The sequence below is a fragment of the Mytilus edulis genome, chromosome 3, assembly GCF_963676685.1.
Source record: "Mytilus edulis chromosome 3, xbMytEdul2.2, whole genome shotgun sequence".
NCBI lineage: Eukaryota > Metazoa > Mollusca > Bivalvia > Mytilida > Mytilidae > Mytilus > Mytilus edulis.
In genome coordinates this window covers 66781997-66798367 of record NC_092346.1, presented here as the reverse complement: position 1 = coordinate 66798367, position 16371 = coordinate 66781997, and the positions used below count along the sequence as shown (strand labels likewise).

The window sequence follows — 16371 nt, the reverse complement described above, 5'->3', positions numbered from 1 at the left end:
TGACTCAGACGTACTTATGAATATAATTATTTTCTGTGACTGTATCTTACATTAATTTGTAGGATCCTTTACTATAGATAATTTAGCTGATCTGTAACAATAACATCTTCATGCCTTATATATCATGTACTGTAGTACGCCGCTAGATTAAAACTGACGTGGAAAGGTAACATATGGCCACCGAAAGCTCTTTTTTTGAGAGCCCAGGTGGTCGTGTGGTCTAGCGGGACGGCTGCAGTGCAGGCGATTTGGTGTCACGATATCACAGAAGCATGGGTTCGAATCCCGGCGAGGGAAGAACCAAAAATTTGCGAAGGCAAATTTACAGATCTAACATTGTTGGGTTGATGTTTAGACGAGTTGTATATACATTATGTACACAGCCATGTATCACCATCATTGATGGCGATCCGATGGATACATCTGTTGTAGGGTTGTCACTGACTCAGACGTACTTATGAATATAATTATTTTCTGTGACTGTATCTTACATTAATTTGTAGGATCCTTTACTATAGATAATTTAGCTGATCTGTAACAATAACATCTTCATGCCTTATATATCATGTACTGTAGTACGCCGCTAGATTAAAACTGACGTGGAAAGGTAACATATGGCCACCGAAAGCTCTTTTTTTGAGAGCCCAGGTGGTCGTGTGGTCTAGCGGGACGGCTGCAGTGCAGGCGATTTGGTGTCACGATATCACAGAAGCATGGGTTCGAATCCCGGCGAGGGAAGAACCAAAAATTTGCGAAGGCAAATTTACAGATCTAACATTGTTGGGTTGATGTTTAGACGAGTTGTATATACATTATGTACACAGCCATGTATCACCATCATTGATGGCGATCCGATGGATACATCTGTTGTAGGGTTGTCACTGACTCAGACGTACTTATGAATATAATTATTTTCTGTGACTGTATCTTACATTAATTTGTAGGATCCTTTACTATAGATAATTTAGCTGATCTGTAACAATAACATCTTCATGCCTTATATATCATGTACTGTAGTACGCCGCTAGATTAAAACTGACGTGGAAAGGTAACATATGGCCACCGAAAGCTCTTTTTTTGAGAGCCCAGGTGGTCGTGTGGTCTAGCGGGACGGCTGCAGTGCAGGCGATTTGGTGTCACGATATCACAGAAGCATGGGTTCGAATCCCGGCGAGGGAAGAACCAAAAATTTGCGAAGGCAAATTTACAGATCTAACATTGTTGGGTTGATGTTTAGACGAGTTGTATATACATTATGTACACAGCCATGTATCACCATCATTGATGGCGATCCGATGGATACATCTGTTGTAGGGTTGTCACTGACTCAGACGTACTTATGAATATAATTATTTTCTGTGACTGTATCTTACATTAATTTGTAGGATCCTTTACTATAGATAATTTAGCTGATCTGTAACAATAACATCTTCATGCCTTATATATCATGTACTGTAGTACGCCGCTAGATTAAAACTGACGTGGAAAGGTAACATATGGCCACCGAAAGCTCTTTTTTTGAGAGCCCAGGTGGTCGTGTGGTCTAGCGGGACGGCTGCAGTGCAGGCGATTTGGTGTCACGATATCACAGAAGCATGGGTTCGAATCCCGGCGAGGGAAGAACCAAAAATTTGCGAAGGCAAATTTACAGATCTAACATTGTTGGGTTGATGTTTAGACGAGTTGTATATACATTATGTACACAGCCATGTATCACCATCATTGATGGCGATCCGATGGATACATCTGTTGTAGGGTTGTCACTGACTCAGACGTACTTATGAATATAATTATTTTCTGTGACTGTATCTTACATTAATTTGTAGGATCCTTTACTATAGATAATTTAGCTGATCTGTAACAATAACATCTTCATGCCTTATATATCATGTACTGTAGTACGCCGCTAGATTAAAACTGACGTGGAAAGGTAACATATGGCCACCGAAAGCTCTTTTTTTGAGAGCCCAGGTGGTCGTGTGGTCTAGCGGGACGGCTGCAGTGCAGGCGATTTGGTGTCACGATATCACAGAAGCATGGGTTCGAATCCCGGCGAGGGAAGAACCAAAAATTTGCGAAGGCAAATTTACAGATCTAACATTGTTGGGTTGATGTTTAGACGAGTTGTATATACATTATGTACACAGCCATGTATCACCATCATTGATGGCGATCCGATGGATACATCTGTTGTAGGGTTGTCACTGACTCAGACGTACTTATGAATATAATTATTTTCTGTGACTGTATCTTACATTAATTTGTAGGATCCTTTACTATAGATAATTTAGCTGATCTGTAACAATAACATCTTCATGCCTTATATATCATGTACTGTAGTACGCCGCTAGATTAAAACTGACGTGGAAAGGTAACATATGGCCACCGAAAGCTCTTTTTTTGAGAGCCCAGGTGGTCGTGTGGTCTAGCGGGACGGCTGCAGTGCAGGCGATTTGGTGTCACGATATCACAGAAGCATGGGTTCGAATCCCGGCGAGGGAAGAACCAAAAATTTGCGAAGGCAAATTTACAGATCTAACATTGTTGGGTTGATGTTTAGACGAGTTGTATATACATTATGTACACAGCCATGTATCACCATCATTGATGGCGATCCGATGGATACATCTGTTGTAGGGTTGTCACTGACTCAGACGTACTTATGAATATAATTATTTTCTGTGACTGTATCTTACATTAATTTGTAGGATCCTTTACTATAGATAATTTAGCTGATCTGTAACAATAACATCTTCATGCCTTATATATCATGTACTGTAGTACGCCGCTAGATTAAAACTGACGTGGAAAGGTAACATATGGCCACCGAAAGCTCTTTTTTTGAGAGCCCAGGTGGTCGTGTGGTCTAGCGGGACGGCTGCAGTGCAGGCGATTTGGTGTCACGATATCACAGAAGCATGGGTTCGAATCCCGGCGAGGGAAGAACCAAAAATTTGCGAAGGCAAATTTACAGATCTAACATTGTTGGGTTGATGTTTAGACGAGTTGTATATACATTATGTACACAGCCATGTATCACCATCATTGATGGCGATCCGATGGATACATCTGTTGTAGGGTTGTCACTGACTCAGACGTACTTATGAATATAATTATTTTCTGTGACTGTATCTTACATTAATTTGTAGGATCCTTTACTATAGATAATTTAGCTGATCTGTAACAATAACATCTTCATGCCTTATATATCATGTACTGTAGTACGCCGCTAGATTAAAACTGACGTGGAAAGGTAACATATGGCCACCGAAAGCTCTTTTTTTGAGAGCCCAGGTGGTCGTGTGGTCTAGCGGGACGGCTGCAGTGCAGGCGATTTGGTGTCACGATATCACAGAAGCATGGGTTCGAATCCCGGCGAGGGAAGAACCAAAAATTTGCGAAGGCAAATTTACAGATCTAACATTGTTGGGTTGATGTTTAGACGAGTTGTATATACATTATGTACACAGCCATGTATCACCATCATTGATGGCGATCCGATGGATACATCTGTTGTAGGGTTGTCACTGACTCAGACGTACTTATGAATATAATTATTTTCTGTGACTGTATCTTACATTAATTTGTAGGATCCTTTACTATAGATAATTTAGCTGATCTGTAACAATAACATCTTCATGCCTTATATATCATGTACTGTAGTACGCCGCTAGATTAAAACTGACGTGGAAAGGTAACATATGGCCACCGAAAGCTCTTTTTTTGAGAGCCCAGGTGGTCGTGTGGTCTAGCGGGACGGCTGCAGTGCAGGCGATTTGGTGTCACGATATCACAGAAGCATGGGTTCGAATCCCGGCGAGGGAAGAACCAAAAATTTGCGAAGGCAAATTTACAGATCTAACATTGTTGGGTTGATGTTTAGACGAGTTGTATATACATTATGTACACAGCCATGTATCACCATCATTGATGGCGATCCGATGGATACATCTGTTGTAGGGTTGTCACTGACTCAGACGTACTTATGAATATAATTATTTTCTGTGACTGTATCTTACATTAATTTGTAGGATCCTTTACTATAGATAATTTAGCTGATCTGTAACAATAACATCTTCATGCCTTATATATCATGTACTGTAGTACGCCGCTAGATTAAAACTGACGTGGAAAGGTAACATATGGCCACCGAAAGCTCTTTTTTTGAGAGCCCAGGTGGTCGTGTGGTCTAGCGGGACGGCTGCAGTGCAGGCGATTTGGTGTCACGATATCACAGAAGCATGGGTTCGAATCCCGGCGAGGGAAGAACCAAAAATTTGCGAAGGCAAATTTACAGATCTAACATTGTTGGGTTGATGTTTAGACGAGTTGTATATATATATATATATATATATATATATATATATATATGCTTTATATTTTAATTGCATTGAAAGATATCTGTTGTTTTATATTTCTTATTGATCTCGTTAGGCCGTCATAAAACAATTTATAGTAACAGAACTTAATGAAATTCATCAAACTGACAAGTTGTCACAGTTAGCTAAGATGGTAGGTTAGGGGAAACTGAGAGGAAAACAAATCCAGACAAAAACAAACAAAAATTATATTAAACGTAAAAACCACGAAAAGCTACTGGTCTGACAAGTGTTTCAAACTGGTCCGAGTTGTCTAGATTCCACCTCAAGCTGCCAAGAAGCCATTTTTACAGATATTTCGTAGAAATCCCGTTGTTCAGCTATAGAAAACATCACAGGAGTTAGTCTTTGTTTTGAAACGACCCAAGATTTAAATGGTACCTGTAAGTGTAATTGTAATCCTAATCGTAGGTGTATAACAGTTTCCGCAAATGTCTAATAACGATAAATCAAATAAGAACACGTGGTTTGAAGTGACAAATCTTTAAAAAAAAAATTGAATAATTAAAATCTGGAAAAAGGCAAATTCACTCGGAATACTTGGTACAATTGACGGAACGTTTAAGAATAAGAATAAAAAAGGACGATAGTAAACATCGATTACTATCTCATTCATTTATAGAGCTGTCTAAGAGGAAGACTTTAACCGTGACAAATTACTTTCTGCCGAAAACGTTATATTGTTTATAATTTTGAAGTTAACTGATCCTAACTTGTATCATTCTAAATTGTAGGCCTGGCAAGGGTAATAAGAGTAATGTTAAACAGATTTTGTTACAGTTCTAACGCACACAAAGGAGAGTAGAGAAGTAAACGAATTTAAAATAATAATGATAAAAAAGAAAGAAAGAACACAAAACATTGAAGTAAAACAAAAAAAGAAAAAAATGGATAAAAAACAATGTAAAAATTATAAAAATCTGGTAGAATTTAAACAATCAAATCCGATCTTATATAATCAAATATATAATAATAAAAAAAGAAGTATAAACATGTGTAATATTAACTTTATAACAACCATGTTAGTTTTGATTCACTATAATAGTTTAATAACTTAAAGAGAGAGAGAGAGAGAGAGAGAGAGAGAGAGAGAGAGAGAGAGAGAGAGAGAGAGAGAGAGTATTTCTTTTATTCCCTTACATATGGAGTATATAAGACACAGATCTCCATATGACTTATTTTCGCGTGTTGGAGTACATCCAAAGACAGATCTCTAATGTTTTACAGGTGCACTTTTGTTCTGCAGAAGAGGATTGGCACCGTTTGATTGATTGTTATATTATTATTTTTATTGTGCCATCTTCATATATTTTTGTGTATGTATATGTATTCTTATTTCATTTATTGTAAAAACAATTAATAGGAAATATAGAATTAATCACAATTGATAAGATTCAAAGATTAAATTTAGATTCAAAGATTAAATTTAGATTCAAACCAAACATGCAGAACAAAATGAAATCAGGAGATTTCAAACTTAAAAAGGGGGTAATGTTATGAAAGGATTTAGGACGTTTTTAGAAATAATTAGAAATTGAAATAGAGTAGATCTTAGTAAAACAATAGTATATATTTATTGTTTATAAAGATAATTAAAAGTAAATTGGATATAAATTTCAAATAAATCAGAAGAGAATAAACAAGTAAAATAAATACAGATTCGTAGGAATAACGAACTTTATCATAGCTGCAAGATGGTCAATAATAATACAAGTAAAGTATCTCATGAAATAAGTTATTTGGCACGCTTAGAGAAAGTTGTTATGAGGTCAGTAAATTGTCGGACAGATGTATGAGAAATTGCTATTAAATCTAAGGTTATAACCATATTCACAGAATTTGTAGATACTACAGCATCATGAATATTCAGTAAAATAAAATGGAGAATGGAAATGGGGAATGTGCCAAAGAGACAACAACCCGACCATAGAAAAAAACAACAACAGAAGGTCACCAACAGGTCTTCAATGTAGCGAGAAATTCCCGCACCCGGAGGCGTCCTTCAACTGGCCCCTAAACAAATATATACTAGTTCAGTGATAATGAACGCCATACTAATTTCCAAATTGTACAGAAGAAACTAAAATTAAAATAATACAAGACTAATAAAGGCCAGAGGATCCTGACTTGGGACAGGCGCAAAGTACATACATTACCAATCAAAAAGTTTAGATACGAAGATTGACGTATACAAGATACAAATTAAAATTTAACAAATCTTTAATTATCAATTATATTAAAGATCAGAAAATATTATTCTATTTGATTTAAGAAATAATAATCCTAACGTTTTTCAAAAACAAATAAATTTTGCATATTATGAAGCAATTAATATTTTGGCATAAAATTGCATTGTTTGCAAAAGAAGCTCAATCTCGGCTGGGAACATGAATGTCGGGTAATGAATAGTAACTATAAAAGAAAATATAAGTCTACTGCCCGTACATTACAATCCTTGTTCCTACCAGCAAATTGAGTTGTCTTTTTTATTTCATTAAAAAGGGTAAGAAGGCGCGAGTCCCACTCTCGCTGCCAAGCCAGTCCATAACAACGACATGTAGTCCCCAGAGGTCCAGACATCATTCTATTTACAAGAACCGTAGGAGAACGTAGCAAACGAGAGAAGGTAAATCAACATCATGTTCATCAATAAAGAAACCCTCGAAGACAACCATAGTACTAACATTAACAAGTGATCCCTCCTGGGAAGTATCCACCAACAAAAAAAAGTATAAAAATCCACGCCAACTGCCCTCCCCTGACACAAGGTAAGGTGTACCGTTCAGCCGGCGGATTTCATTTGGTGGGGACAACCCGATATAGTAATGCTGGGAAAATAAATGATAAGATTAATGCTTGATGAATAAAAGTTTACCCCCCCCCTTTTCCCCTTTACGAAATATATGTTACAACTTCAGTGCGACAATTGTACCGTAAGCTTGTAGCTATGCATAAAATGTATTATACATGTATCATTGATCAAAGTGGATTTTAGATACAATTGATAAATAAAAGGGGCAATACTTATATACATCCTATCGCTGCATACCTTAATTAATACCATATAATTTTAGCCCTCCACGTTTTAAGCTGATAGAATTTTTATCCGTCGAATTCTAAAAATTATTACACAAATAAAGGCAACAGTAGTATACAAGAGGACGGAAGAGTGGTCCTGATCCCAAAATCCCGGACTTTAAAACATGAAATCCCGAGGTCCCGAATTTAAAGAAAATGAAATCAGACAACCCAAAATTCGATTAAAGAATTCCCAGATCCTGAAAGGATCAATCCCGAAATTCCGAGCTTGAAATAAACGTATTCTAAAAGGTAACCAATTCAAAATCGTCATCAGATCTTTGAACATTGTTTTTATTGTTATTTATGTTGATTTTGTGGTCAGTAAATTAAAAGAAAACGAAATATTATTGTCAAATACATCTACCCTTTCATGGATCTTCAATCTGTCGATTTCTGTACAATACAAGGTCATGATTTTCTCGGACTGTTCATGATGTCTTTACATTAAATCTATGTTGGATGTGAAATGATTGATAATCATTAAAGTCTTAGATGTATGCTTTTTTTGTTAGTTGTTATTGGCTTTGAACTAGCTGTCAGTAGCTGCGAGTACTCTAAGAACTGTACTTAGTGTCTTTTTGTTGTTGGGATGTACAAGTATATCCGTCCACGATTACTCTATGTTTTTTTGTTACATGTATTTCTATTTATATTCATTCGATGAGTTTAGCCTTACACAAATGATTTTTATAGTTCGTTCTTATGTTGCACTGTTTCACCACTGTCCTAGGTTGGGGAAGGTTTGGGTCCCGCTAATATGGTCCGAGACCACAACTATTTCGAAGTGCATTTCTTTTAGAACATAAATGAAAATTAAAAAAATCCCACCTGCGCTTTCTCAATGAAATTTTTACAGTGTGTTGTACTACTTTTGGGACAAATTATATCAAAATTATTGAAAACTTCATCGGCTCTAACTCAAAATATGGACAATTTTATGTTTAGGGCGTCTTGAAATCTTTTGACAGCTTCCGAAATGCTAATTTTAAACGTTTTCCAGCAGGATCAAATCACTACTTTCCTTTAAAATTCTGGACCCAATTCTTTTTACAGTGTAATTTCACCCCTACTTGCAATTTGAGGCATTAAACATGGAGAAATAAATTTGGAAGGGGTAAAAAAAATTAATGGCATGTTAAATAAAAAAATAAATAAATTAATAACCCACTATCAACACTAGGGAATATGTTCGAAAATCAAGGGACGACAATTATGGTCTCGGACCATATGTTTAACCCCCGCCACATTCTGTATACATGTATGTACATGTACCTTTCCCAAGTAAGGAGCGTGTAACCAAGTGGTTGTCGGTTTTTGCTGTGTTAAATACCTTATTGTTTTTCGTTCATTTTTTGTAAATTAATTAGGCCGTTAGTATTCGGTGACTAACTATGTGGTATGAGCTGTGCTCATAGTTGAAGGCTGTACAATGACCTGTAGCTGGTAATTTCTGTGTAATTTACTCTATTGTGGAGTGTTGTCTCAATGGCAATCATACAACATCTTCTTTTTATATAGTCAGGACATACAATGAAAGATATTAAAGTTATTCAATTTGAATAAACTTAAATAGTGAATAGTGCAAAAAACACCACTATTCTCTGTTCATCTATTTTGAATAGTAAAAAGTGAAAAGTGAATAGTGAACGTACTTCAGCCCGGTGTGGATCAAACACTTAGGAAACTGTCAATACAAACATTGACCTCATCATGTTTAAACATAGTGATGATAAAGTGCTTACAATACTACCTCAGAAGAAGTGGAATTTACATAATTACTGTACTGTGTATGAAGGTAATGATGTTTACCTTTACTTTCAATGTTTTCTATATTTAATTGTTAGTAAATATATCAGACTCTAACAACAACGCTTATCATAAGGACTCGGTTAGCAGATTGAAATTTCAAAATCAATGTTTTTCAATTTCAATTAAATACTCCCGGTTTATTTGTATAATATCATTAACGTATCTGATGTTGGCATCAATATTGTTTAGTTTTCAAACGACGTGCAGTGTATTTTTCGTATCTATATATGACAATGCTTAAGGGTCTCCTAAAAATAAATCAACGAAACGTTCACGTGTCCTTTTTCAACAACATAGGAGTTAATTCAGTCAGTCTTTCTAAAATTGTATTTTCCAAAAAAAAGGTTGCAGTGACATCAAAATAGGACAAAATGAAAAAATCCGTCATTGTGATTAATTTTAAGTGAATAGATTTGGGATTAGAACTATGGAATGTGCCAAAGCGACAACAACCCGACAAACAAGCAGAACAGGGCACAAGGCCACCAATGGGTCTTTAAAGAAGCGAACATCGCAAAAAGAGTGGGCTACAGCTGGTTTCTGAACAATAATGTATACTAGTTCAACAAAATGACAAAAAACTAAATCCGAAACATAGAAAATAACACAAATTAAAATCACACAGACCCAAATGTCAGAGGTTACCGAATTGGGACATGAACAAGAATGCGACCGGGCAAGACATGGTTTGTAAGATTTAACCCTCTTTAAAAATCACTAGCCAATATGGAATAAAAAAATAAACACATCAATATGCATAGTGAAACTCTTTTTTTTGTAATATATATTTTATTATTTTCATATCATTTTCAAATCTCATCTACAAATAAAGATGTACAAACAAATTATTCTGCTATAAATCCTAAACATATGGTTAACCATACTTGTTATAAATTATAAAATACATTGTACAAAGTCAAATAACAGAATACAGAGTACATCTGCATTGAGCTCAATTTTTTAATAATATTATTAATGTTTGACCATTTTTCTTTTATTCTTTTTGCTTTATTGGTAGAGCACAAATTCATAGAGACCATGTCAACCCTATAATAATAGTTAAGCCATTCAATTGCTTCAGCAACAGATGGGACTGTAAATCTAACTCTACATAAATAAACATATCTCTTCAATATCAGAATACATGTATTAAGAATATCTTTAAATAGGTGATATTTAACACCCAAGATTATACTTGATAAGGTTGGGAGAAAGATTACATTACATATATCTTCTAACTTTTGAAAAAAATTAAGCCAGAATGTTCGAACGTATCTACATTCAAAAAAGAGGTGTATGTATGTTTCTTGAGTTTCTGTACAAAAAGTGCACAGTTCTGTTTCACTATATTTACACTTCATAAGTAAAATATTTGTTCCTAGAATTCTATGGAGTAATCTGTATTGAAATGCCCTTAATGTGGGAGCTTCAGTTATAAGTAAAGGAAGACTAAAAAAATAATTCCATTCTTCGGCCACAATATCTATTCCCAATTTTATTTTCCATTTCTCTTGTATGCGTGATGGGGTTTCCTTTATTTTATCTAGAAAAATTTTATACAAATGTTTTGATACTTTATCAACTGTTTTTATGGCGGTAACAATTTTGTGACTGACAGTATTTAGTTTGAGAAATACTTGAGAATGAATAATATTCTTCCATTCCTTTGGAAGAGCCAACATTAGTCCATAGAACTCCAAGAAAGTTGTTTTTATATTATAATTTCTAATAAATTCATCATAATTGTAAAATTCTCCATTTTCCTTAATGAGATCATTTATGAAAAATACATTATTCTGTATCCAACTTTTATAAAAAGCTGTTTTTCCATCAATCATAATATTTTCATTTAAAAACAATGGTTGAGACAAGATATCACTTGGGGCTGTGGTCAGAGGTTCACACAGTGAGGCCCATGATGAAATTACATTTTGCCAAAAAGGGTTAAATTCTTTTTTAATTTCATTGAGTGCTGATTTTGATAAATGCCACATATTTTCTCCACCATTCATTTCAAGGTGATCTGCCAATAGAACTTTCCATGAGGAATAATTTGTGGGGTCTAAAACTTTTTTAACCCAGGATAACTTAATGCATAGTGAAACTCAGTTGAAAAAGTCCGAGTCAGATGCTAGGAATTGTAACAGATGAAACTAAGCAAAAAGACAATAATTAGAATTTAATTTACAAAGGACATATAGCAGTCACTGACATGCGAAGCGCCAGACTTCAATTAAACTGGTCGAAAGATTATATCTTCATCATATGAAATCATGCACAGCATCATGCAATCTTAAAAGTATACGATAACAACATACCCCGTGTAATGCCAAAACTTGCTTTAGAATACTATACAATTACTGTATTTTAGTGAGGTAAATATGTGGTTTTATTGACTTTAAAAAAACTGATATTCACTAAGGCCGACGGCCGAAGTGAATATCAGTTTTTCAAAAGTCAATTAATCCACATATTTACCGTAACAAAAGACAGTAATTGTTTTATTCCATAATCCGGGAAAAACGTAAGTAGTGGAAATTATTCACCAAAACCAATTGTAAATCAAAAATTTAGTACCAATATTATACACGTAAAAGCACGCAACGTTTTGCGCGGTGAATGTACTTTTTCCGCCTCAGGTGAATATGCTTATTTATTGAAATTCCCATTTATATAGAAAAACTTACTAAAATTTTATCAATATGGAATAGTATGAAATTCAAAACAGTGTAGCTGTGGCCATTGATTGACCCATCAAAATCATCCATTGACTGGGACAATTTACGTGAACGTTTGTCTGTAACAACCACTGTTCATGACGTACCTACGATAGACATTTAAACTGTGGGGTCAACAAAGGTTTCTTAACGCCTTTAATTATAAAATAATTCGAAAAATTAATCAGGAATAACCTTTGTATTTTGATTTATATAATTGATATAAATCAAAATATCGTGTTATTTCTGATTAATTTTTCGAATTACTTTATTTAGGTGTTGAGAACCTTTGGTGACCCCATAGTTTAAGTGTCTTTAAAAAGTACATAGTGAGCATTGGTCGTTACATACAAACGTTCACCTAAATTGTCCCAGTCAATGAATGATTTTAATGTGTCAATCAATGGCCACAGCTACACTGTTTTGAATTTCATACTAAATGTGTTTATTTCTGATCTAAAGACCTTTAAAATCAAATTTATTAAAAACATCTTCAGATTCTAGTCCGAACATATTAAGTTTATATTTCAAACTTCTTTGAAGTTCGTGTTTAATGTTTCACGTTAGGGTATCTTTAAGGATTTATCACTTTTGTGGTTATGATGCCAAATACGATTGAACATAATAAGACTATAGTAAAAATGAACCTCCTGTTAAAGACAACAAAAAATAGAAAGAAAAAGTTTCGATCAGATGTTGTTTAATAAAGTCATAAATATCAAGCTGAATTATAAAATCGATATAATGCATGGTATTCATGCTACACTGTAACCCGACAGATATAATGCATGGTATTCATGTTACACTGTAACCCGACAATGGACAATGCATGGCATTCATGCTACACTGTAACCCGACAATGGACAATGTTTTATTAATGCATGGTATTCATGCTACACTGTAACCCGACAATGGACAATGTCTTATTAGTGTATTCTCTAAATATCTGTCAGTTGTCCATTTTGACTGTTGATCGGAGAATGGCAAAACATTGTTACTGAGTGCCGGTTGATGAGACATTGGGTTTGGTTCAAAATAAGAGAAACAATTGAGACAAATTCAATGTGGCCTGGTCTGACATAGAAATAGAAATAGTAGTTGTAATCGAACTGTCTTCACACCAAGAAAAGAGGCATGTTTAAAGGTTAACCAAAGCAACACGAATAGCATACCAATGAAAAAGAAATACAAAATAATGAACAACTCCGAACTTATGATTATCGATCTACCAGAAATATTTTCATCTCTTTTACATGTCATCGTTAGAACGGCGAAAATAGAGATGAATAAATGTATGCACAAACTAAACAGAGCGTGATGTTCATACTTCTAATGTAACGGAAAGATTCGGTTCATCATCATCTAAAGAAACCTGCTTGAATACAATAAAAAAAGTATCAACGATACAGTTTTTATTGCAGGAGTAGATTGTAAACTGCCTGGATATCACCTGAGATTTTCTAGGAAAGACAATATAATCATTTTCAGGGAATAGGGAATCGGTATAGATTATCGGGTTTTCTACACATTAATATAGTAAAATCTCATCCGCGAGTCAAACTGTGAGCTTTTTCTGGCGAGTGAGCACAAATAACGTGATTAAAAGCTTTCCATCATGTCGAGCGCCTGATATTTTACGATATTTTTACGAATGAAATCTGATTATCTGTTAATCGTTCTATTACTGGTCTTTTTCGTCTTTTAAGACAGTTTTACGCAGGACGGAAGCAAGCTTGGTATCATCTCCTCACACATTGTCGCTTGTGTGATGTTTTCTTCTCTGTAGTCGCTGGTAATGCCTGCTCTCGTCGCAGAAGTACAAAGCGACTGAGCCAGGTGATATAGGCGTAGAGAAGGACGATAAAGGTGAGTTATAGGTCCATTAAACAGCAATACATTGTACAACGACACAACCAAATGTATGTTAGAACGCGATTCTAAATATGTCAAGCTCTAATTCACTCTTATCTCAAATCAGTGGAAATAATTTGACTAAGACTATAAAAGATGCTTTGAAAGATCTGCAGTGAACATCAAAGTCCCGTAATGAAAAAAAAAGAGAAACAAATAAAGAGTGCAACCAACAAGGTTTGGTCAATGAAAGTATATGCCCATGACGGTGTTGTATGAATGGCAGAGGACAAATACCCTATTGACACCTTTTTCACAAAAAATCTTCAGTGTAAAATTCATCGTAAGTTTAAAACATTCCTTAACAATTTAACTAAATATTTGTATCGTAAGATTAATTTTACCCTTAAGATTATTTGTGTAAATGGTATCTGGTCTCGCTACTTTTGGAAGTCATGCCTTTCCCTCAGTTTTAGTTTGCTAATTTGGTTTGTCATCTTAAGCGATTTATAAGATTTGAACATCGGTAAACTATTGTTGCCTATACGTAATCGATACATTTGCATATTAGAATTCTAACGTAAAATTCAATGAATATTGCTGAACATTGCTCAAAACACAATATCTGATGCATAAGTGGAAAAACTACGAAAACAAATCATTACTTGTATGCCAAATGTATAACCATGTTTTAAGCCGACAATTCTACAACTGTTTTTGTCTAAACCAAAAGCTTAACGTACGATAGGACAAGATAATTTGTTAAACAGCATTTAGTGCAACAAAGATGATTTAATTGTTTTAAGTATAAATATATATATTAAGTTATTTAAATGAAAAATGAAGGAACCTCAATTACATTTACTTTATTATCTACAACTCAATATATTTTCCATCCAGCAAATGTTGATCTTCCATAAGCATCGCTCCATATGTCGCCAACATGCTTGTCCATTTTGATACGCACATAGATATCATCACCCTTGTTCGCATGAACTACAACAATTCCTGTGTTGTGTTGGTCGTCGTTATTATGTGAATATGAATACATTGACGAATACACATCACTGTTAACAACAAGTTCAGTGGAATGTCTTTCTGTAATTCTTGACCGCAAACTCCAAGCCATGACGTAAATACCCGAAGTTGGTGGATTAAAAACCCCAGTGTGTGGATGGTAGGAGTTTCCAACATTAAGCATTAAAACATCAAATTTGATTATATGTTCTCCACTTGGGTTTGTCAATGGTTGTGACATGTAGGCAAAAAATGCTACTTCGGAAATTGTAGTCGCTGGTGTCGGTGTGGGCATTGGTATTAAGAGTCGTTCTAAAAAGAAAGCATTTAATAACTTTTAGATGTTGATACTCTAAATAAAACAAATACTGCAGTAATTTGCTTTGTCCTCTAAAAATTTGGAAAACAACTGTTGCACTTTTGCCATTCTAGTCACTCCTTTTATAAATTAATATTTAGACATGCTTGATTAATTTTCAAATCTATCGATATTTTGTGCAGAAAAAACGTTACCTTTTCTGATTGCTGATAGCGAACTTCGCTGTTTGCTGGCATTATTAAATTTTCTTAATTGATCACCATGTTCGGAGAACACATCTACAGATTGTTGGCTCTGGTCTATCCTTTGGCAGTTTTTAAGATCGTATTGTATTTTTGAGAGTCGAAGTTCCAGTGCTTCTGTATGCTGTTTGGAATTTTTCTGTTCCTGGAACAAACGGTTCTCAGTTAAAGATAGTGATTTCTCAAGATTGTTTATTCGCAAATTTTGATGTTCCATTGCATTTTGCAGTTGCAAAACTATATCTTTGAAAGTCAAACCGTCATTATAATCAGTAGCTTCACTGCTAGAAATATCACACGTTAATAAAATAACTACAAAACCTAGCAAATGAAACAAATGCATTGTCTTGTAAAGTACTACTCGGTATTAGGTTATTCAATCGGTTTGTGTCATCTTATCTGTATTATTGGTATCTATATACAATACATACGTATACATTCCTTATCATATACATTCACACTAAAGCTTGAACTCTCTCAAGGCACTTTGACATACATAGATTATTCAAATGTTCTACACTAATTTGTACACAACATTCCGATCAAGGATACCAGGCTAATAATTATAACATGTTGTTCCTTTAAATTCATATAAACTTTAAGTATGACAGGAATCCCTGCATCATATTGTAATATATCTAACCAGTTACTAAATATGTCATCTTCTAAAATAGACATACATGGGAAGGCAAAACGTAAATGAACAACACATGGTCCAGATAACCTGACTTCAAAAAAACACAATGTAAAAAAATGATAAGATATGGTTTGATTGGGGAACAAAAATTCGTTTTAATTTATCGTGAAATATTGTGGAAAGTTTACCAAGTGTAATGCCCGCGTCACACTGTCCCGATTTTTATATACGATGGACACCCGAATGCGAAAATTGTAAGTTCGTACGAAGTTGGTCCCGATCTCGTTAAAATACCAAAAAGTGACCGAAGCAAGTACGA

At 34.7% G+C, this 16371-nt stretch overlaps 1 protein-coding gene across 1 annotated transcript; it reads right to left on the bottom strand.

Moving 5' to 3' along the window:
- Positions 1-14717: 14717 nt before the first annotated feature.
- On the bottom strand, positions 14718-15632 carry LOC139515396 (complement C1q-like protein 4). The gene is made up of 2 exons (XM_071304966.1): positions 15368-15632; positions 14718-15166 (listed from the first exon to the last, which is right to left on the bottom strand). The coding sequence occupies exons 1-2, from the start codon at positions 15630-15632 to the stop codon at positions 14718-14720; spliced, it is 714 nt and encodes a 237-aa protein (XP_071161067.1).
- Between the last annotated feature and the right edge of the window lie 739 nt (positions 15633-16371).